This window comes from Onychostoma macrolepis, chromosome 07 (assembly GCF_012432095.1).
Source record: "Onychostoma macrolepis isolate SWU-2019 chromosome 07, ASM1243209v1, whole genome shotgun sequence".
NCBI classification, from domain to species: Eukaryota; Metazoa; Chordata; class Actinopteri; order Cypriniformes; family Cyprinidae; genus Onychostoma; species Onychostoma macrolepis.
This window is the reverse complement of record NC_081161.1, coordinates 43,884,563-43,909,159: the sequence shown is the minus strand read 5'-3', so window position 1 is coordinate 43,909,159 and position 24,597 is coordinate 43,884,563. Positions and strand designations below refer to the sequence as shown.

Below are 24,597 nucleotides of genomic sequence, written 5' to 3'. Positions count from 1 at the left end.
ATATATTCAAGCTACTGTATGCATCCTACTCCACCAAAAAATACATGTTAAATGTACAAGGTTGTAGATTGCAACCAGCTCCCCTCACCTCTCCCTTTACAAGCTGTAGTAGAACTACTGTGACAGACGAGAGAAAGTGAGTGGTCCTATCTCGAGCCAGTGTTTGTTTGTCCATTGTGGTCTACCGTATCTTTACATTCATTAACAAGATGGCGCCGCAGATGGCAGCCATGGTTTGTCGGTGCTTGGTACTTGTTCTTTTTTTGTTTGTTTGTCCTGTCTTAAGCAACTTTTTCCCGATCAGCTTTACTAGAAACAAACTCCTGGACATCAGAAACGGCACACCAAATAACTTTCTGCCTACATTTGAGCATTCAGACCTTTTACTGGACATTTTAATCGGAGGAGCTGCGTTCCAATACAAGCGCTCCAGGCGACCCAGGCGAGGGAAGCGCGCCGGCGCGCTCGTGAAACTCCGACAGCGGGGGTTTAGGACTCCGCTGCCGAGCATTCATCTGGCAAATCTCCGCTCCCTGGCAAATAAATCAGACGAACTACAACTCCTCACCCGCACAAACAAGGACTTTTTAAACTCCACTGCGCTTTGCTTCACGGAAACCTGGCTGAACGGAGCCATCCCGGACAGCGCGCTTCATCTAACGGGCTTCCAGCTGTTCAGAGCAGACCGCGTCACCGAGTCCTCGGGGAAAACGAGAGGCGGTGGATTATGTTTTTATATCAGTGAAGGCTGGTGTACAGACGTGACAGTTTTAAAGAAGATGTGCTGCCCAAATTTGGAAGCTCTCTTTATTAACTGCAAGCCTTTTTATTCACCGCAGGAGTTTTCCTCGTTTATTCTGGTGAGTGTGTACATTCCTCCTGACGCGCGCGTGAGCGCGGCGCTAGAACTGCTGGCCGATCAAATCACACACACTGAGCAGCGTTATCCGGACTCTTTCATTATAATTCTCGGTGATTTTAATAAAGCTAATCTCACCCGTGAACTGCCTAAATATAGACAGCACATCACATGCCCCACCAGAGACAGAAATATACTGGACCACTGCTACACTGTCTTAAAGGGGTCATATAATGGTACATGCACTTTTACAAGTTGATTGTACTGAAATGTGTGTTAGCAGTGCCTGTACACAACCATCATAAAATGATAAAAATCCATCCAGTGTTTTTTTTTTAATCTCCTTATTTGTTTTACCCTGTCTCAAATCAAGCCGTTCGACCGTGTGACGCCACACGGTCGGACGCCTCCCACGATGGTTGATTGACAGCAGTGTTTCAACACAGACCGCCCTTGCTCGTGAGCGAGCTGTCAATCATAGTCCGCGTCATTGTTGATATACGCTGGAGCTGTCTATGAGCAGAATGGCGTCTAAGCGATCGTGGTGTTCTGTTCTCGGTGCAATAATGAACACAGCAGTCATTTTGATGTTCCTAAGTCCGAACCGCTGAAGACACAGTGGCTGAGTTTTGCTTTTGAAGGAATATTCCCCACGAGCAACGTCAATGTTTTCATGTTTGCGCGAATCATTTTTCACCAGACTGCTTTATAAATGAAGGTCAGTATAAAGCTGGTTTTGCTAAGAAGCTGCTCCTGAAAAAGAATCGGTACCAACTATTCGTGTTCCTGCTGAACCTCCAGAAGAAGTGAGTGTAACGTTTAATTAACCTTTATATTAATCTTTGCAAATCGCTAGCACGCTTCACGATGTATGTGGCTAATGTTTACATTCAGGGTACATGCATGTTTTCTATTCTGACGTTCTCAATATGAAAAATTCCTGCCGTGACCTCATATCAGTGTTTCCGCCCTGAGAGTTGTACCTAACACTGCATAGATAACGTTACGCATCACTGACAAGCCTACATTTACCGAATTTCTTTTTCATGACCATTAGCTGTAACATCAATCTGTCAATGAACTAACGTATCAGTAAACACATAGCGTTCAGTATCTCACTACTCTACCTGACAGTACACACAAAAATAGATAAAAGTGACATTACGTTAACCAACCATTCAGAAACGTCCCGTTCGAGCCTTAATTGTCGAACTTCTTGGGCCGTCATCCTGTTCCGGTCCGACTCGGTTCGAATTGATAAGGTTGCACAGTATCCTCAGAGACTCCGCTGCCATTCTTCAAAATATACCCTCAACTGTTGTCAAGGCAACACTCCACGTGTGTTAGTGTCAAAAACGCCCCACAGAACAGAGGGGCGGGCGAGCAAAGCTCATTAGCATTTAAAACACACGCACTAAAACTGTGTGCTGAAAACAGAGCTGTTTTTGAGCAGGTAAAATGAGTGTTTTCTTACAATACTAATGAGAATTTTTAATTAAAGTATATTACAAACTTTCAATTTAGACCCTAAAGAATCATATTAGCTTGTACAAAAATGGCATTATATGACCCCTTTAAAGGATGCATATCACTCTGTTCCCCGTGCAGCGCTGGGACTCTCTGATCACTGTTTGGTTCATCTTCTACCAGCCTACAGGCAGAAACTCAAATCTGCTAAGCCTGTAGTAAAAACTGTAAAGAGATGGACTTCTGAAGCAGAGCAGGTTTTACAGGCCTGCTTCGAACTTACTGATTGGAGTGTTTTTGAGGCTGCAGCTACTGATCTGGACGAGCTTACTGACACCGTGACATCCTACATCAGTTTCTGTGAGGACATGTGTGTACCCACCAGGACTTATTTAACATTTAACAATGACAAACTTTGGTTCAGTGCAAAACTCAAACAACTTCGCCAGGCCAAAGAGGACGCCTACAGGAGTGGGGACAAAGCCTTGTACAAACAGGCAAAATACACACTGAATAGGGAGATAAGAGTGGCAAAATTAAACTACTCTGGAAAGCTAAAAAAACAGCTTTCAAGCAATGACTCTACATCAGTGTGGAAAGGCCTGAAAGCCATCACCCGCTACAAGAGCCCATCCCCCAGCACTGAGGCCAATCAACAACTGGCTGAAGACCTGAACGAGTTCTACTGCAGGTTTGAAAAGACTGGTCTGACACCCCACACCCGCTCCGACCGTCTCACAGCACAGCCATTCACACCCTCACCCTCCCTACCCCCTACTGTTTCTCAGCCTGTACTCAAGATCTGTGAAGATGATGTATGCAAAGTCTTCAGAAAGCAGAAGATAAGGAAAGCCAAAGGCCCAGACGGTGTCTCTCCAGCCTGCCTCAAAGCCTGTGCTGTCCAGCTATCATCCATCTTCACATTGATCTTCAACAGATCACTGGAGCTGTGTGAAGTCCCCTCCTGCTTCAAAGGTTCCACCATCATCCCTGTACCCAAGAAATCAAAAATCACAGGACTTAATGACTACAGACCTGTTGCCTTAACGTCTGTGGTCCCTACAGTTTGCTTACCGAGCAAACAGATCTGTGGATGATGCAGTTAATATGGGACTGCACTACATCCTGCAACATCTGGACAAACCAGGGACTTATGCAAGGATCTTGTTTGTGGACTTCAGCTCCGCTTTCAACACCATCATCCCAGACACCCTTCAGAACAAACTGACTCAGCTCTCTGTACCCACCTCCATCTGTCAGTGGATTACCAGCTTCCTGACAGACAGGCAGCAGCTAGTGAGGCTGGGAAAACACACATCCAGCACCCGCACCATCAGCACTGGAGCTCCTCAGGGCTGCGTTCTCTCCCCACTACTCTTCTCCCTCTACACAAATGACTGCACCTCTAAAGACCCCTCTGTCAAACTCCTGAAGTTTGCAGACGACACTACAGTCATCGGCCTCATCCACGACGGCGACGAGTCTGCTTACAGACAAGAGGTTGAGCAGCTGGCTGTCTGGTGCAGTCACAACAACCTGGAGCTGAACACGCTCAAAACTGTGGAGATGATAGTGGACTTCAGGAGAAACCCCCCTCCTCTCCCCCCACTCACCATCATGAACAGCACTGTGGCTGCAGTGGAGTCATTCAGGTTCCTGGGCACCACCATCTCTCAGGACCTGAAGTGGGACAATCACATTGACTCCATCGTGAAAAAGGCCCAGCAGAGGTTGTACTTCCTTTGTCAGCTGAAAAAGTTCAACCTGCCACAGGAGCTGCTGAAACAGTTTTATTCAGCTGTTATTGAGTCGGTTCTGTGCTCCTCTATAACTGTCTGGTTTGGGTCAGCCAGCAAATCAGATTTAAGAAGACTTCAACGGACTGTTAGGACAGCAGAAAAGATCATTGGTGTGCACCTGCCCAGCCTTCAGGACTTGTACAACTCCAGAGTGAAGAAACGGGCAGGTAACATCATCAAAGACCCCTCTCACCCCGGACACAACTTGTTTGCACTTCTCCCTTCAGCCAGATGGTTCAGATCTCTGTGCACTAGAACATCTAGGCATAAAAACAGTTTTTTCCCCCATGCCATCTCCAGCTTAAATAGCTAACACGTGGATCATTACCTGTGTTCTGTAATTCATTCTGTAATCCATTCTCCATCTTTAATTATTGCCTCCCTCTCAAGTATTATGTAAATACACATACATATGTTTATCTATACAGCTGTATATAGAGTAAATAATGCACAAATTTGTACATAAATCTACTGTTCCAGATTCATACTTATTATTATTATTAGGATTATTATCCATTGTTAAGTCTTACTATTTAAATGTTTTTTTCTGTTCTCATGTCACATGTGTATTTATGTATGTATGTATGTATGTACCAGGAGCACCTTAAAACCACAACAAATTCCTTGTGTGTTTGCGCACACCTGGCGAATAAAGCTAATTCTGATTCTGAACATGGTGACCTCTGTGGAAGGACCATATTTAGATACAAACTTCCCATTCCAAAGTAATTAAAACACAGCAATTCTTGTTTTCAGGAATGTGTGTATCCCCTAAATGTTACACACTGGACCTTTGGGTTATCTGTTTGTAAATCTAAATTAAAATTTTCACATACTTCAATTACTGCAGCTTTGCTTTAATTTTTTTTGGGTGCAATATATCTTTCCTTATTGAACAGTGCTGTTACAAACCTCTACACCTGTACCTGTAGCTTCGCCACCGCCTTCGAAGGAAGCTGGCAGAAGACAAAAAGTTCCTTCTTCAGGAGATAGAGAAATACAATTCTCTTGTACTAGACTCTGCCACTAACACTGATGTAGCTGTGGTGGAGCGTTCCCTGACTGGAGAGAGCACTGTGTCTCAAATATGGCCGTGGGAGGTTCATGGCAGTGCTACATCAGTTTTCAGATGCTTCACAAGAATTTATTTACAGTTCTGCTATATAGAGTACACTGAACTAAGACATGCATGTAACATTGAGTGTTGTAATGTAGTGTTCATTTAGTTAATGGGCACATTTTCAGTTTTCTTATGTATCAATTTGATTTTAAAAAAGTACATGTTTGTAGTTACAAAACATTGCAATGCTATATGCTCATGTATAGATTGTCTCATGTATTCATATAACTGTTGTTGATTCTTAGCAAACATTTTGATCAAGAAACAACTGCATGACCAAGTGATGTTGACAGTGCGACTGCAAGAAGAAAAAAGCATTTTGGTGTTGGAGATGGATGGCACGACACTGCACATGGTTGCAGAGCCTGGCAGTGGTTCTGAAGAACAAGATAGCTGAGGAGGGTAAGATGAATAAAAACCTTTTAAATTTAAAGTATGAATTTCAAATAAATAAAAAACATATCAGTCTCAGTCAAAGAACTTGGATGGAGTTTGTCATGGTCATTTGGCTCGCACATAATAAAATGTGGACTATAATTGTTCACTACGGTAACACGTCAGTAAGGCTTTAAAGTGTGTCACATTTGCTTGAGAGATTTGTTGTACTGTGGCTGTTACATAAAAGCTGAAATTAACAAAATTATTTTGAACATTAGAATTTCATTTCTATTTCACTTCTATTTAGAAGTGTAGGGGTGTAACCCCGGTGTCCTGGCCAGATTCCCTCCACTGGTCTTTGTCAATCATGGCCTCCTAATAATCCCCATCCACTTGATTGGCTCTACAACTCTCTCTCCTCTCCACCTGTAGCTGGTGTGTGGTGAGCGCACTGGCGCCGTTGTCCTGTGGCTGCCGTCGCATCATCCAAGTGGATGCTGCACACTGCTGGTGGTTGAGGAGAGACCCCCCACATGATTGTAAAGCGCTTTGGGTGTATTGCAATACACATTAAAGCGCTATATAAATGCTTCATTCATTCATTCATTCAATTTGTGTCCTGTTGTGTTACACGAGGTTAGCATAACATCAAGATTAAGCTTATTATTATCTCCGCCAGTCAACATAGAAAATCTAGCTGGTCAGCATCATCAAACACATCTTTTTCTTGATGTAACTTCTTGAATGCTACACAAGGTGTTACTTTAGCACAACTGTAGTGAAGAAGAAAGATGTTTTTGTTAGATGCGTTGATTGGCTGCAACACAAAACGCTTTTCTGCTGCTTTCGGCCTCGCTGCATAAAGTCTCCTCAGTGAGCCGTCAGAGTTTATACAGAAGATAGCCAGGTAGTGTGACAATGATACACATGAAAATGCCAACCATCCTGGTATATAGATTTGAATGGGTGAAATCTTTTTACTCCATTGAAGTTCTTCGGCCTCTTGAAGCAGTCTTAATATGTAGTTTGTCCTTAATGTTATCTCTTTTGTATTTTGAGAACATGCTTTTTTTCATTCACTCATGGTATTCATTTTATTTGTGCAGGTCTTAAAAAGCTCTTTAAAAGTCTTACATTTGGTTTTAAAAATCCTGCAGATACTGTACATTACACTTACTTTAAGTACTTAAGTACTTGGATTAGATAGTATGTAACAGAAAAACTGTGTTATAATTTTACTTTATGTTGCATGTTATTAGTTGACAAATAACTTGATTCCCTGTTCTGCTGGTGCTTTTCAAGTGAAATTAAGCACATGGTACAGTGTTAATAAATACAGCCTTATGGCTTGTTTTACCGATATGCATACTCATAATGTGGTGTATTTTCACTGGAAATTGTTGTGAACGGCAAGAAATAAAGTATTTCCAAAGATGAGCATTTTATGTTTTCAATTAATTCCCAGTGATATCCTCCGTGATTGCACAGACACTATTTGAACTGAGCTGAAATGAGCTGGATGATGACATCACTGAATCAATGATGAACTGCCTTTAACTGAAAATTGAGTGTTTACTATTGTCCTTTTGCATTTTGACACACTATTTCCCTATTTAATACTGTAAAGCTGCTTTGACACAATCTGAATTTTTAAAAGCACCATATAAATAAGGGTGGCTTAACTTTTCCATACATTGTTGTTTAAAAATAAAATGCGATTTCATGGTTGATACAAGGTAATAGCTGGAGGGAAAAGGAAAGAGATATAAATTAAACATATTTATATGTGGAATCTTGTTTCATTTGACATCACACAGCATTATTAACTCATAACTTTGTCTTTTTACTTATCTTCAAACAACCTGATCTTGCTTGTATTTAAACTTGAGATATAGAAGTAATGTGTATAGTAAGGTATATTTACATGTTAATGCATGCAAAACTTTTTATTAGTATTTGTACATTTAATGCATGTATTTTGACATTTGTAGGGGAACAAGTTGGTCTGGTGGGGAGTGGCTAGAAACGGGAGAGTTTTTGACTGTGTGAATGTATTTGTATTTTGTCTGTTTTGCTTTATGTACAGTAGTTTCTGCATATTTGTTAAGGTCCCCCATGAAAACTAGATGGTTTACCTTAAGGGGTTTATCCTTAATGAACTAGCAGAAATAGTGAGCAAAATTAAAATCTTTTTAAATTAAAATAAAAGTGCATTACTACAGGTGTGGCGGAAGACCTTAAGTACTTGGGTTGAGGCTGAAAACATAGATCTTGCATGCCATCATGAAAATAATGTTCAAAATTTGGCCATGTCAATTTGACCTTGAGTAATTTTTGACAAAGGCTTCTGTGAAGGTATCCCTGGGCAAAGTCATGTCCATTAAAACATTGTCGTAGGATAAACCAAATACATTGGCTAATAAAACAGATTCTGTCGTTGTAAAAACTCTGAAGGTGACCCATTTTGGTCACTATTTCCACATAAAAAGGAAAAACACACAAATAAACAAACAAACAAACAAAAGACTTAATTGTATATACAGTTACTGTAATTGTATAAGCCTAACAGCTTGTGTAAATGAAATGAGAAAATTAAAACTTTTTCATAGAGCTAAACCAAATACATCATTGGAAAGGTCTCAACCTGGAGAGTAACATATGTCAGTATGAAGATTCTACACGGCTCCTGCTTGCTAAATACTGATCTTTGAACCTCAAACTCAGACCATGTTTGAAGGTTTATAATCCAGCAACAAGAAGGTCTACAGACATGGGACCAACTGTTCTAGAGACCTCTGGACCCCAGCTATCATGCGAGCATAGTCAATATTGGGCACCAACTGGGGACGCTGTCAAAAGTAGCCCAAAAGCAATTTTCTCCCATTTAACAATTATACTTTTAAAATCTGATAACACCAATGTCTTTCCCAGCCCCTCAAACCCCTAGGAGTAAATGCAGTTTACTGCCATCTTCTAATTACGGGGAATATACCAATGTATTTAAAAACTACAATTCCCAGTAGAGACGCGCCATTGAACTTCTTACTAAATGTACAAATCAGGGTCCATATTTGAAGTTATTTCAGGTTCCAGAGTAGGGTTCGGTTTAGGGTTATAAAATGTATCTGTACTATATATATGTCAACTATCTCCTACAGCTGAAACATACATTATACTGCATTTAGATGATTAAGATGAAAAAAATTGTGAGTATGTCAGTTCATGGGGGACATTTAACCGGTATAGTAGTCCCCGGGCGCCACAGCATAAATGGCTGCCCACTGCTCTGGGTGTGTGTTCACGGTGTGTGTGTGTTCACTGCTGTGTGTGTGCACTTTGGATGGGTTAAATGCAGAGCACGAACTCTGAGTATGGGTCACCATACTTGGTTATATGTCACGTCACTTTCATCTTCAACCAAGTCAGGGCCGTCTCCAATGTATTTATAAACTACAATTCCCAGTAGTGACACGCGATAGAACTTCTTACGAAACTTACAAATCAGCCACCATATTTGTAGTTCTTCCGGTTTCCAGAGTAGTTTACTAAATATATCAACAACAGTCTCCGACAGCCGAAACATATTATTAAGATGATCGTCAGGATATTATGAAAAAATCTTCAGGATATCAGTTCATCTGGGGTAGTCACTGCAGAAATTATTTCGAGTTATGCAATCTTTTTTTTTTTTTTGTAATCATGGCCTGAATATGTTTGTTCAGCCCCCTCAGGAATGTAATAAACTGCCTCTCAAAAATAAATATTATTATTATCTGCTCATAAATATGCAAGTATTAGGAGCAATAAGTAGGCCAAACAATACCCCAATAATGAAGACTTCCAAAATGTGTAGCCTACTCCCCAGACCTTCACAATAAATCAACAGTTGTGTTTGTGACAAAAACTGTTCAATCAATTCTAGTAGGTATAACCGTGGTTATCCAGATAAGTATCTTTATAATTTATATGCTACCCCAAATTGTCATTTCAAAATAACCCACTTAAAACAACTCATCAATGTGATGTAAAGTTAAACAAATTCATCACATAAATATGCTCAGTGTAGGTTGTTTCTTTTGCTTATTTTTCTCAACTTTGTCAATGTCATTTTTATTTTTTCAGTTAATATGTAAGGAAAAGTGATTATCTTTTGCAAGTGTTTATCATAGTGAATTTGTGGTCTTTCTCAGAAATACAAGTGAACAAACACCAAATGCTTATTTATTGACTGCAGGCTTAAAGAGCTATCAAACTAATTTGACAAGGTGCATAAGTTGAAACTATTTAGTCTTTGGCAATTAGAACACATGGAGACATTATTTGAGAAGTAGAAGAGAATTGCATGATATGACAAGGAATATCCCCCCATGAATGTGGAGCTCAGCTCCTGATGAGCACGATGGAAGGACTCCTGCGAGCTGAATAGGATGAGGACTGGAGGTGAATAGGGTGGAAGATCTGAAGATTTTTGTCACATCAATTTGCCTGAAATGACAACTGTCTGCAGCAGAGAGAGGAACAGCTTTAAACGTTTTTTGCATGTCTTAACAGTGGTCTGTGAGGTTAAGTTAACTTGAAAAGCACGAACAGAACATGAAATCAAGTTATATGTCAACATATACTGCAATGTATAATCATGAAATATAAAACATGTTATCGAATAACATCTGAAAAGGAAATTGAGTTGGATTAATCCTACTTGAGACTAAACTCCATGTGTCACATTTATTGGGGATTTTCACCTTTTCACCACGACAGAAAGATGAGACATGACTTCAAAAGCAGCTCAAAAACAATGAAATAAACAGGCAGAAACCAAAATGTAGTTCAAATTTTACATTTTATTTCTTCTCATTAATTTGAAGAGAATCCTTTGGCTGCCAGGAATGGGCCCACTCCTTGCCACTAAAAACAGAAGGGAATTTTCTTTTTAATTTACTGGGTCTTTCCAATAAACAGACATTTTAACAAGTGTGAAGCACACATCATTACAGAACATGTCTTTTATAAGTATTACAGTTTCATTTTCCATTTATGAAGGACCACCACCATTTGCGAACCAAAACAGATTAATAAGAAATTACTGTAGCAAAAAACAAACAAACAAATAAAAAAGATTAGCAAAAACCCTATTCGGACGGGACTAGTTTTCCAGGGGGTCGTTAGAGAAATTTCTGTTTCACAGACGTACTTGGTGATTTTAATCCCGTCCGAATCTGCCATGTCTGTGTTTTTCTCACACAACCTCTGTAATAATTCCAGAGCAAATTACCTACTGTTTTCAGCAAACTCGGCGGTCCTCTGAGAAATCTAATCCCGTCCGAATGCGAATGTCTGTGATTGCCGAAAAAGTATTTTTCCAAAACGCTTTTTCTTGTGTGTTTTGGTCAACGTGAGCTTCCGTAAAATCTCTCGCTAGCGCGCCGTATTCAAGCTTCTGCTGTCTACGCACCAATAATGGATGTAGATATGTTTGGTACCCTGCGAAGAAATAAAAAAGTTAAATCAACAAGAAGAACCAAATCAGGTAAACTGTTAAGACTGGCTACTGTAATATCAGTTTCAGGTAAGATCTTTTATTTCTGCACTCAATTACACAACGTGTAAATTATGTGTTAAAACATTTTTATTCCAGTGGGTAAACCTAACCCTAACCCTATAAGAACACAGTTCTATGAAATTATAATGTTAATTTTTTAAATTTATTTTTTAAATTTAGATAAAATGTTTACAAAACACTAAATAAATTAGGACGTTTTACTTTACATTTCAAAGTGCATAATAAAATAAAAGTACTTAATTTCAAAATAAATTTGATCAAATTTCATAAATTGTGTTCAATAGCAGTTTTTAAGTTATATTCCTGAAATATACTTTTATATAGTTTACAGCATGACAACTGCACCGAGTGCTAAGAAGGAGCGCACCAGCACCTTCTGGGAGACAGATGTGCTGCAGAATTTTGGGGAAACTGAGTGGTACCTCAACTTCAGAATGCCAGAGGAGGCCTTCTTAAATCTCTTTGACCTTCTTCGTCCCTACATACCAAAGCAAAACACAGCCATGAAGACCACAGTGAGTTTGGAAAAAGGGTTGCTCTGACACTTTCCAAGTTAGCAAGTAACATTGAATTCCATGATGTTGCAAACCTCTTTGGGATTGGGGTGAGCACTGCCTCTGATGTGTTTTGGGAGGTGTGTAAGGGTCTCAGCCAACTGAAAAGGAAGTTTATTGGAATGCCAAAAAGTGAAGAAGCTGTGAAGACCATAATCACTGGATTTAAAGAGAAGTCAGGGTTTCCCATGTGTGCTGGGGCCCTGGATGGAACACACATTCCAATCCTAGCACCCTCCATTTTTCACACTGATTACTACAACAGAAAGGGGTGGTACAGCGTGATACTACAGGGCTTGGTTGACCACCAGTACATGTTTCAAGATTTTGATGTTGGCTGGCCAGGGAAATGCCACGACTCCTTTGTTTTTCAAAACTCAAAACTACATGCAAAGCTGGAAAATGGCACATGCTTTCCACCACTCACCAAGACAATACAAGGCATTGACATTCCTGTGCTGATTGTGGCTTTGTAAATGGCTCTTTTGTAAGAACAAAACCACAGTTTGTACAAAACAAAAAAAGTTACAATCTATATGTGTAATAAAACTTAAGACACGTATCAAACATTTGTCTCTTTACTTTTATCGTAAACTGAATTTTAACATATTCAAGTTTTGCCATTAGGCATTAAAGTGCAAAATGTAAACGTTGCAAAGTGCAAAAACATAACTTCCAACATTTTCACATTATTGTGACTAGAACAGTTCTTTGAACTTTAAACAAACAAGTACAACTGCACAATGTTTGCAAAAAACAATGCCCAGAAAAAACTAGTTATCATTTCTTTGGTCAGACAGTGAACGTTGATCTTGGAAAACTGATGTTGACGGATTTTGGTGCGTGGCTTCTCCAGGTGCAAAAGCAAATGGATCAGATGGGTAATAGTGTTGAGCTGGATGTTGATATTGTGCAAACGAAGTTGAGGGTCCATACTGTGGCAATGCAGGTCTAAGCACTTGCAGAATTTGTACCATGAATTGCTGGGTATCTCGAGCACGCCTGTCTTCAGCTTCCTGACGCTTCATCTCAAATTGGAGACGTGCTCTTTCCAGATCTAGTCTGGCCTGCTGGAACTGTCTCTCCCAGGCCATGTGCTCCTTGTCAAGACGCTGTTCAACCTCTGCTGCTGTTGCATCTTTGTCATGTTGTATTAACATGTTCATCCCTCTCTCCATGGCTTCCATGATTTGATTTTTTTTGCCTTTGCGTTTACGTCCTGATGAAAAAGATCACAAAATTGTATTGCATCAAAAGACAAGTAGACGTACTGTTATATGATAATACAATATATCATGATAATGAACATGCTCAATATTGTTATCGTGGAGATTTCAAAATGTGAATAATTCCTTAATATAAATTATTTGGATTTTTAGAATGAATTTCAAAAATACTTTTTAACTGGTTACTTTGTTTCTGAACAGTCATTTAAAGTTTAAAACTTTTTCACTATGGTGTTCACCAACTATTCAAATACTGAATAATTTAAGACCAAAACATTTTTTACATTTTAATCTAATTTATAAATGTACTATACATACCATTTGAAACTGTTCTGATTTTTTATTATTGTTCTGTAACACTTCACAAACAGCTTTGATAACATTAGATAATTTATTAGTTAACATGAATAGAAACATAAATACCAAATCATATTTTAATTTTGCTTAATGTTAATTTCAACATTTACTAATACATAATTAAAATCAAACATATTAGGCCAATCTGTAAATGTATTTAAAGAGCCTGAACTAACAATAAACCATAGTACTTACATTAAATAACATTAACAAAGAACAATAACCACTGCAACAAATGTAGATGTTGCTCATTGCTAGTTTATATTATGGACTAACTAATGTTAACTAATGGGGCCTCGCAGTGAAGTGTTACATATTTTTTTCGATATAGCGTTACATTTTCCAATGCAACCTGTTTGAAAATGTTTGCTTTATACGTTTTTGGTATATTGCTCTTTGTTATATGGAAAAATGTACAGTTGAAACTGTTAGGAGAACAACAGTTTTTGGTAAGCTAATTAAATACCGTGAAATAGCAATATACCACAATAATATTTCAATAATTACCATTATATGACAAGTTGAAAATACTGTCACATCCCAAAACAACAAGACCGAAATGCATGACAACTTGTGCAGGCTTATTGGAGAGAGAGGGGGAAAAAAACGTACTTGTAATGATGGAATTTTGGCCTGGATTGGAGGTCACCTCTGACCTTAGACCACTGTCATCTTCAGATGCTGTCATCGTAGCTGCTTGGTCTCCTGATGGCTCAGTTATACCAGATGAGAGTGAACTCGTACCTGTTACAAAACATAGAATTTAGAACATTTGAGAGCTGCAAGATTCAATGGCAATATTGACATTTTGTAAAGGGAAATTAACAAACTTACCAGAATTTTCACCTTCCTCTGAACTTGACACATCCATATGTCCATCCCCGGGGTTAGTCATTGGACGACAAGCTAACGAAACAAAAATATCTACTCAATATAGACAGTACTGTTTAAATGACAAAACCGTAAACAGGGTTATTGTGTCTCTATTACTAGCTTGTTCAATGTATTTTATTATTTATGTCTATTTTATTTCATATAAATGCTTATGAACATATATTAGCCACAGGTTAACTACTTTGTACACTGTTAATTATTTTTAAATACAAAATGAATACTCTTAAAAGTAGCAACTAACCAAGAACGGAGTCCAGTTCCTCAAAGAATGGGCAGCGTTGTGGATCCGACCCCGTCTTCTTGTTATGCTTCACACAATCGCGGTAACGTCGTTTCAGATATTCTATGCGGTCTTTGCACTTCACCCAGTCGAAGGTATTTTGTATAGATGGACAAACCTCACAAACTTTTTTCCAAACTGCCTCCCAAACCTTGTGGTTATGTATGCAACTTTCAAACTGAAATTGAAATGTAGGTTCGCTCCAAACAGAAATTAAAGCTAATGTTTCCTCCCGACTCCAGTGTCGCGTTCCTTTCTTTTTTGCCGCCATCTTGCCATTGATCGGTCATATGACCAAGCGCAATCAACGCACCCTGAACACGTGATCTTCTGCAACGCCCACATGTAAAACACAGACACTCCTACCTCGGTAATAAACACAGAGATGTTAGTCCTGTCCGAATCCGTACATGAAATCACAGACGTCCGCTGATAAAAATTGTAACTCAAACGTCGTTTGGAAAACTAGTCCCGTCCGAATAGGGCTAAAGATAAAGTAAATTAATAATGCCTACATTAATTGATAAAGCAGAAAAACCGAAGAATACATACCATATTGGACAGGGCTCCCAGTCAACCAATATTTCTAATTTGCCCTATCAAGAAAATTAAAAAAGAATAGATTAAAACACACACACTCCATTCTTAGCATAAGGCTATTATGTTTGGTTACAGGCATTGAGTTTCACTGAGACAATATACAGTGGGTCATTGTTGGTATTTACAGCATGTGATTATGATTTTTTTCAGTACAAGCTACTTCCTAATCTGTAATTCAAAGACTAAACATAAAAAAGTATCTACCTAACAGTTATGGTATGTATTGCTAACACACAAGCAAGTTTCCAAATCATATATCACATTTTGCATACTGTCTACACTACGCATTTCTTTCATGACTTTCTAACCTGTCTCACTCTTTCGCTTACTACACTCCTGATGGGGAAAGCCTCTAGGCGAGTGTGGTAGGAGCAATCTGTGGACATCAAAAACATGTTCACATATTTCTCAGAGTAGGACCAAAATACACACGACTCTGAAGACTTCAGTAGTGACCAGACCTGCAAGGATGACAAGTGATGTTTATCACTACTTACAAGTTGAACCAGGTTTAACTTGTACCATGGAACCGAACTTGAGAACAGAGGCGGACAGTAGTGAAGTATTTTTACTCTGATAAAGTACTACTACAGTCACTTGAAAAATACTTTTACAGCAGAGTGTTTGTCTTTAGAAAACTTTACTTCACAACATTCCAAAGCATAATATTGTACTTTTTACTGCACTACGTTCCATATTAAATATCATTTAATACTTAATTACATTAGAAATCTATTACTTTCTTACTTTTACTCAAGTAAAAGTAATTCCAATATTTACTTGAGTACAAGAAAGTACTACATGTTTAATGTTCTTAAGTATTAAAAAAACTTTAATTCATGAAATGTAGTGCAGTAAAAAGTATGACATTATGCTCTGGAATGTATTGAAGTAAAGTTTTGCAAAGAAAAACACTGATAAACTACAGATACTTTTTAAATTTACTTGAGTGAAGTAAAAATACTTCACTACTGTCCACCTCTGATTGAGAATACTACACTGCTGCTTTCTCTACTGCTTGGCAATTCATTTAGGTACAATTTGACACATTAAGCCAGCTGGATTTTATACATTGTCTGTTAGGACTAATTATCTGTAGTAGACAAAAAATAAACAATGGAACTATAGGAAATAACAAGGAGTAAACATAGCAATGTCAACACACTGATAGAAGCATTGGTCATTGCATTTACATGCACTTACTCTTTTGTGGCTTTTTCCTCAGAGGCATATGCCTTGGTCCCTCTGTGGGATAGAAGATTACAGCTTAGTCATATATACACAGGAAAAAAAAAACATTAAAAAAGGGACAAAATGCACTTTGTAATGTCTATACAACACACTGGAAATACAGTCAGACAAAAATAAAAATATTGGCATCCCTGCATTTCTTTCAGATAATAAATGCACTACTTCTCCCTGAAACTTGTTGCAATTATAAATTGTTTGCGTTGGAACAACACAAAAAAGCCAATCTGAGACATTCTACACAGATCTCCAAAAATGGACTGGACAAAATTATTGACAGCTTTTCAGAACCTTCAGAAATAATTGTATTTCAAGCATGTGATGCTCCTTTAATTTGTAATTAAACTACCTGTAGCAATGCATAGGAACTGGCAATATCACATTTGCAACCAGTTAAAATGTGTAAAAATTGACAATATTTGTGTCTATGTGTACCACACTGAGTATGGAGAAAAGAAAGAAGAGTGAAATATTGTCTGAGGATTTGAGAACAAACATGGTGGAAAAGCATGAACAGTCTCAAGGATACAAGTACATCTCCAGACATCTTAATGTTTGTTTCCACTGTGCACAACACTGTCAAGAAGTTTACAGCCCATGCTAATATCCCTGGATGTGGACGAATTAGAAAAATTGATGAAAGATTGCAACGAAGGATTGATCAAAGAGTGGATAAAGAACCTCGGTCAACTTCCAAACAAATTGAAGCTGACCTGCAGGCACAGGATACAACAGTGTCAGCTCACACTATCCATCGCTATCTGAATGAAAAGGGACGCTATGGTAGGAGACCCAGAAGGACCCCACTGCTGACACAGAAACACAAATCAAGATTGGAGTTTGCCAAAATGTACCTGAGGAAGTCAAAGTCCTTCTGAGAGAATGTCCTGTGGACAAATAAAACTAAAACAGAGTTTTTTGGTAAAGCACATCATTGTACTGCATGTCTTCAGAAAATGAAACGAGGCCTTCAAAAGAACAGAACACTGTCCCTCAGTCAAACATGGTGGAGGCTCACTGATATTTTGGGGTTGCTTTGCTGCCTCAGGCACTGGATGTCTGTAACTGTGTGCATGGCATTATGAAATCTGAAAACTACCAAAGAATTCTGGAGCGCGATGTAGGGCGTATGGGCGTATGAGAGCTTCTCAGAGGTCATGGGCCTTAAAGCAGGACAATGACTCAAAGCATGTTTCAAAAAGCACCAAAAAATGGTTTAAGACAAAGCACTGGAAGGTTTAAGTGGCCAGAAATGAGTCCAGATCAAAATCCCATAGAGCACCTGTCTAGAGATCTCGAGTAGAAACCCTTCAAATCTGAAAGACCTGGAGCAGTTGGCAAAAGGAGAGTGGTCCAAAATTCCAGGAGAGAGCTGTAAGAAACCCACTGATGGTTACAGGAAGCAATTGATTTCAGTTATTGTTTCCAAAGGACGTGCTACCAAATATTAAGTTGAGGGCGTCAATTTTGTCAATTTTTGGAGATTTGTGTAGAATGTCTCAGATTTGGATTTTTTCCTGTTTTTTTTTGTGTTGTTCCAATGCAAACAATTTATAACTGCAACAAGTTTCTGGGAGAAGTAGTGCATTTATTAACTGACAGAAATGCAGGGGTGTCAATATTTTTGTCCACGCCTGTATGTGTCCCAGGTGTGTCTAGATATGAGAAAATATGAACAAAATATGAGAAAAGGCCATCCTCTCTCTTATAGTAAATATGTGTGCAAACACGCTGGTTATATTTGGCTCCACACTTTACATTACATGCAGGCTCATTAGAATAGTAACCATAGTAGGCTTCTAGAAGGCTCCATCTAAAAAGGCTTGTTTCTGACAAACAAGTTTAAGATAAACAAGGATTTTTCGTAACTGTGGATCAGGCAAAATTACTCTAGTGGAGTATCAGAATAAAAATATAGAACTGGAAATGAACATAATAGGTCTCCTTTAAATTCAATTTAATTAATTAAATTCCTTAAGAGAATCTGCTTGACTAATGAGCTATAGTAATACATAGTCACCAGAACCACCAATAATTACCTTACAATCATTTACATACCTGACTTTTTCTTTTTGTTAGTGGGATCAACTGTGCCCATGGCTGACCCTGTGAAGACAGCAGTGGGTTTGGAGAAAGAAAATTACTTGTATACCAAATAAAGCTTAAACATATTTAAAATACATCAAGATCACAACATCACACAAGTGCAGCAATACATGTACTAATAGGTGAAAAGAACATGCATTTTTATTGCGACTGAATTAAGGTTGATTCATTAACGCCACGTGTTTTTTTTTTGCTTATGCCCATTCTATTTGTGATAATCACAATTTGTTTAACAAGATCCTTTGCTGACTTGTTAAGGGAATGCAAGGGGTGGGTAAATGGTGGTGTGGCATAGCCAGATATAAGTATTAAAATTATCCTAATATTCTTAACTCTGAAATGTAGCCTCGTCGAAGGTCTGTAATAAGCAGTGGCCTTTTCCACCATATTAACATTGGCAGCTACCATCGGGAGTGTGTGCCTGTAGAATACAAGTGAGTCCATACAAGTTTCACACACTGCCGAGGCACCGACGTATGCTTTGATATGGTTAGTGCACCAGCAGTAGTCAGACAGAGCGCGTTCATGTGTTTTGGGGGAGTTACTTTGGTGAGAGCCCTGATAGGAGAGGTAGGATTTTTTTCAGTTGGATACTTTCAAAATCTAGCTACTCTGGCTGGTTTCTCTAACATTGCCTATCCAAGCTTTAACAGCGTAACAACAATGCCCCTGACATATAAGTGTACGAAAAAAAAACCCTAGGAATAGTACTTGCAGCATTCGATTAGTAGTATTTTTTTTTTTGATTTATGATAGACTCACAAAATTCATTCCAACACCCATGACATGTTTGAGTTATTTTCCCCTACTTGGCATTATGCGTCCTGCAGTGTGACTATTTCACATGCGCACATTGCAATGTCGATGCTGAAAAGATATATCATGCAGCCCTTACCTGCATAAGGCTCTATGGGGAAAAAACACTAAAAGTCGAGTAATGTTAAGGTAACCCATGGTTCAAATACTTCCAAGCCTTTACAAATTTAAACTGTAACTTTTTAAATCTGTCCTAATTACCTTGTCCCTCCATAGTGCTCATCTGCTCCGCCTGCCCCTCCATAATGGTCGCCCGCTCCGCCTGCCCCTCCATGATGCTCATCTGCTCCACCTGCCCCACTGTAGTGCTGATCTGCTCCACCTGCCCCTCCATAATAGTCACCTGCTCCGTCTGCCCCTCCATGATGCTCATCTGCTCCACCTGCCCCACTGTAGTGCTGATCTGCTCCACCTGCCCCTCCATAATAGTCACCTGCTCCGTCTGCCCCTCCGTGATGCTGATCTGCTCCACCTGCCCCACTGTAGTGCTGATCTGCTCCACCTGCCCCTCCATAATGGTTGCCTGTTCCGTCTGCCCCTCCGTGATGCTCACCTGCTCCACCTGCCCCACTGTAGTGCTTATCTGCTCCACCTGCCCCTCCATAATAGTCACCTGCTCCGTCTTCCCCTCCGTGACGCTCATCTGCTCCGCCTGCCCCTCCATAATGGTCGCCTGCTCCACCTGCATGTTCCTTGTCTCTTCCACCTGTGTGGTCCTCACCTCCTCCCGGCTGCTTGTGTTCTCCAATGAGTCACAGGGTGTGAGGTGCAGAGTAATCAGCTGATCATCATTGCCACTGGAATCCTGGTTCCAACCTGTGCAAGTTAAACAAGTGTTATGTTTTGCTTAATTAAAACAGGTGCAGTTCAAACTCATGGTTAACCTCTATGTTTGAAGTGTTAATCTGTTTGAATCATACAGTCCAATTTTGTGGGTGCCAAACTGCAAATGTGGTCAGCTGGAATTTGACATACATGTGTTGTGCTCTTCCCATCATTCCCAAAAGCTTGCTCTCTTTTGGGGAGTGAATAAGACAATTGTTTAAGGGCTGGTTCACTCTAAAACTAAATTTCAGTCATCAATGACAGATAAATACAGTTGTCTTACAAGTTGCAGGCTAGTTTTCCAAATCTTACAAAATGGTTTGAGGGAGAGCTGTGTCTAAGGATAAATTAATGTTTAAAAACTTTAATTGTATGAAAAGACCCAGTATTGTGCTAACAAACTCTGTGTTGGTTACATAAAAATGGAAACCTCTCCCAAGTTTCTACTGTCAAGGAGGTTAGGAGTTGACGACTGAATTTATGTTTTAGAGGGGGGACATCCCTTTAAGATTTAGGCCTAAACATTGATAAAAAATCTTTTGCATACTCAACACAAGTTGTGAACTGTGACTTTAAAAATATAGTGCATCTTACCTTCACAGAGGTATTCATAAAATGAACCTATCTTCTGAAGGTAGTCCTGGGCATAGGTGGAGAGTGTGCAGCGAGGGGTTAATATTTCACACTTGTTTTCTTTCTTTTTGGTCTCCTTGCCAAGAAGCAAAACTGGCTTGTATCCAATGGCATGGAGTTTCTCAAGCTGCAATGACAACATTGTGTATTTGCTGTTTAAAGTAATAGAAAAACAACAGCAAAAAAAACTATGCATATTAGTTATTGAGAATATATAACATTATTGATGAATGCATACAGGTTAAAGCGATTCAGAATTTTTTACTTTATGGTGAGTTTAGCTTTTGTATTATAACCAAGTACGTGCAACCACTGTACAATTGGACAGTGACAATCTACAGATTTATTCAAAATAAGAACCTTTGTGATTATATGGCCAAATGGGTGAATGCTTCACACATTCATTTACAGCTGACAAGAGCTTTAAATACTACATTATGAATGTAGTAGAATGAATGCAGTCCATTTGTCATCCCCTTGTTAAGAAAGTTTGATTATTATATGTGAACCTGGATCACAAAACCAGTCTTAAGTCGCTGGGGTATATTTGTAGCAATAGCCAACAATACACTGTATGGGTCAAAATGATACATTTTTCTTTTATGCCAAAAATCATTAGGATATTAATAAAGATCATGTTCCATGAAGATATTTAGTGAATTTCCTACCGTAAATATATCAAAACTTAATTTTTGATCAGTAATATGCATTGCTAAGGACTTAACTTGGACAACTTTAAAGGTGATTTTCTCAGTATTTAGATTTTTTTGCACCCTCAGATTCCAGATTTTCAAATAGTTATATCTCGGCCAAATATTGTCCGATCCTAACAAACCATACATCAATGAAAAGATCATTTATTCAGCTTTCAGATGATGTATAAATCACTTATGACTGGTTTTGTGGTCCAGGGTCACATATTGCACCTGTGATTCTGTCATAATGCATACCTCTGTTTTTTAGGAATTCAGAATTACCAACTATCACTTATATTTGCTGTGTTTGTTGAGGTAGATAATTTAGGACTGTGATGTGTTAAGGCTAAGATGTGATTATTTAAGGGTTTTACCACTGAAATAAAAACAGTACATTAAATGACATTCTTGCAAAATCCAATTTTCATCTGCCTTCAAAGCTGATAGTTAAATTGTACTTTTAAATTTGTGTTGATATAAAATATATAAAACAATAATAATAATAATAATAATAATAATGCCTTTCTGACCTTGCACTGGCATGAGATCACTTAATCACAAATGGTACCACTGAATGTATCCCGACAGAAATTGTACATACCATGACAATTGCTTCATCCTTGATGGATGCAATGTTGTGGTTCTTCTTATGACCAACCACCCATTCCTCTCGCTTCTCATCAAATCTCTGAAGCTTCTTCTTGAGTCGCTGCTTCAGAGGCTGCTCCTTTTTACAATTCAAGCAGATCTTCTGTGTGCAAAATAAAATACCCTGACAAAAGGGACAAATCTTTTTTGTAGACCCCCTGGCATTGCGAGAGGTAGAGATAGATAGATAGATGGATAGATAGATAGATATATATAGATAAGATAGATAGATAGATAGATATAGATAAGATAGATAGATAGATAGATAGATGGATAGATATAGATAGATAGATAAATAGACAGATAGATAGATAGATGGATAGAGATAGAGGTTGGCTCTTAAAAGTGCCTTTGGGTTCGGTAAATCAGATGTATCAATGTTTGGACAGGTGACTCGTTTGACAGGATCTGCAAGGGAGAACAGAAAATGTTAATTATGTAGTGTAGAGTATAGAGTAGAGTAGAGTACCCCAATAGTGAGACGTTCCCATTTTCTTATAAATACAATACAAATTCAAGATTTTCCAATTTCCTGTATGACAGCTAAAAGGCATGTAACATGCGTCTGGGGTTCCTCGTCCCAGATTTAAAGGAAACTTTATGTGCAGTAACTTTAGGCAAAGTTATTTTGTTATTACTGACACATTACAGTGAAGTTGTGGGTGAACCATGATGATCGAGAGAAAATGTCATCTTCTAGAGCTCACACAATAATGCAGTGCTCCATGCTAAGTTACTCTTCAGCTGATATAACGTAAACTACACTTAGCTTTTACTAGTAATCATTACTAGTATGATTATTATTATTTATTTTTTGTTCATTTAGTTGTTTATTTCATATTCTTTGTTTTGTAGGTCCCCTGTAATGGTTCTTTTGATTTCTCCCAACTTCACTAACTAATTATATCTACACCTGTTAATTATACACACACTCTGAGGAAGGCTGAAGGCCCAAATGCAATAGTGTTTCTATTAATAGTGATGATGGACAAGTGAATAAAGGCTTTTTAACTTTTTTGGACCGGAAGAAGTGCCTTGGATTTCTTTATATTAATAGAGTTAGCTTATATTGAAGTTAGCTAGCGCCGTTTAGCAAGCCTAATTTCACAAGTGGTTTATTATTATTATTATTATTATTTATTGTTTTCGCTGATAAGGAGTAAACCATTGGTCGGGTTTTAATTGTTGCTCTAACATTTAAACCATGTGAGTTTAATGGCAAAGAAAGGCACCAATTACAACATTTAAACAAAACGTGATCATTAATGAGCTCGTGACTTACCTGGACAGTGGTTTGAGCACAATGAGAAGACCCGCGGGCGGGGCCTGGATCCGGAGGCGGAGGATCATGGGTAATGCTGACAGAAATGCCAAATGTAATCTTTTTCCACATTTTTATCAGAGAATAAGGCAGAAAATATATTTTATAAGTTCTATACTGTAATAAATGTGTGTGTCCCTAATTAACGCAGTCGCGTATATTTGTATAAATCTTTTGAAAAAAAATTATGAAATGTTTTTAATACAACGGAAACTGTATTTACAGTGATAACAGTTTAATAAAAACATTGTACGTTAGGCCTGTTAATTTGCAATGATTTAATTTCCACGGTCATTCAAAGCGAGCAAAGAACACAACGGAGCTTTAAACTCCGGATCAGTTGAACCATTGCGTCACAAAATGATTCACTGTTTGGAAGCGCTCCAGTTGAACTGATTCACTGTTTCGAAGCGATCCAGTCAAAATGATTCACTGTTTCGAAGCGCTCCAGTTGAACTGTTTCACTGTTTCGAAGCGCTCCAGTTGAACTGATTCACTATTTCGAACCGCTCCAGTTGAACTGATTCACTGTTTCGAACCGCTCCAGTTGAACTGATTCACTGTTTCGAAGCGATCCAGTCAAAATGATTCACTGTTTCGAACCGCTCCAGTCGGATCGCGTATCACGAATCATTTGAATCAGATCAGATATGTGTGTATTGACTGCAAGGAACCACTGACGATGGTTTATAATAGCGAGTAGCTTACAGAATAAAGCAATAAAAACAAGGATAAAATCTCCTGATTAAATGTTGAGTAATAGTGCTTGAATATTAAGAAAAGAAAAGAATAACAAATCAGAAAAAAAATACAGCGTCTGTGGTGCCCAGTGGCAAAAAGAAAAACGTGGTGGAGGGCACGAAATAAATTTCCTATTGAAATACATTAGATGAAAGTCGTGCTGCCTGACACGAAAAAAGAGGGAAATTCGTGTCCATGAACACGAATCAATAGATTAAATTTCGTGACTATATCACGAACTGCCGTGAGACTGGGTTGCAACATCAGTGGCGGTTTGAATTACTCCCCGGGCGAGACCCCCTCTGAGCGCCCATAAAATAAAAACATGGCGAAAAACATTATTAGAGAAAAACATTACTTATTGCAAAAATAGTGGTAATTATCTGCACTTCTGCATTGTAATACATTATAAAATAGTATGCAATAACTTACTGAGTGTAATTTTTTAATTTTATTTCTAATTATTAAAT

The 24,597-nt window shown here is 38.5% G+C and overlaps 2 protein-coding genes across 9 annotated transcripts in view; both read right to left on the bottom strand.

Moving 5' to 3' along the window:
• Positions 1 to 24,597, bottom strand: part of LOC131544789 (Fc receptor-like protein 5) — a 275,408-nt gene that overhangs the window by 138,248 nt on the left and 112,563 nt on the right.
• Positions 10,450 to 23,502, bottom strand: LOC131544807 (daxx-like protein). Of its 8 annotated transcripts, none has more exons than XR_009272227.1 (13): positions 22,019 to 22,473; positions 20,684 to 20,849; positions 19,466 to 20,080; positions 18,401 to 18,448; positions 16,298 to 16,339; positions 15,403 to 15,470; positions 15,047 to 15,090; positions 14,456 to 14,856; positions 14,155 to 14,226; positions 13,933 to 14,064; positions 11,773 to 12,956; positions 11,557 to 11,661; positions 10,541 to 11,104 (listed from the first exon to the last, which is right to left on the bottom strand). XR_009272227.1 is itself a non-coding variant. In XM_058783287.1 (9 exons), exons 2-9 carry the CDS (start codon positions 22,019 to 22,021, stop codon positions 10,465 to 10,467), a joined length of 1,050 nt encoding a protein of 349 aa, XP_058639270.1. In that variant the 5' UTR covers positions 22,022 to 22,473; positions 23,348 to 23,502; the 3' UTR covers positions 10,450 to 10,464. The 8 variants fall into 8 exon arrangements, 4 of the variants coding, with proteins under 4 accessions (XP_058639270.1, XP_058639266.1, XP_058639268.1 ...); XR_009272228.1 differs by having other exon boundaries at positions 11,606 to 11,661; XR_009272229.1 differs by lacking the exons at positions 10,541 to 11,104; positions 11,557 to 11,661 and having other exon boundaries at positions 12,552 to 12,956; positions 14,456 to 14,860.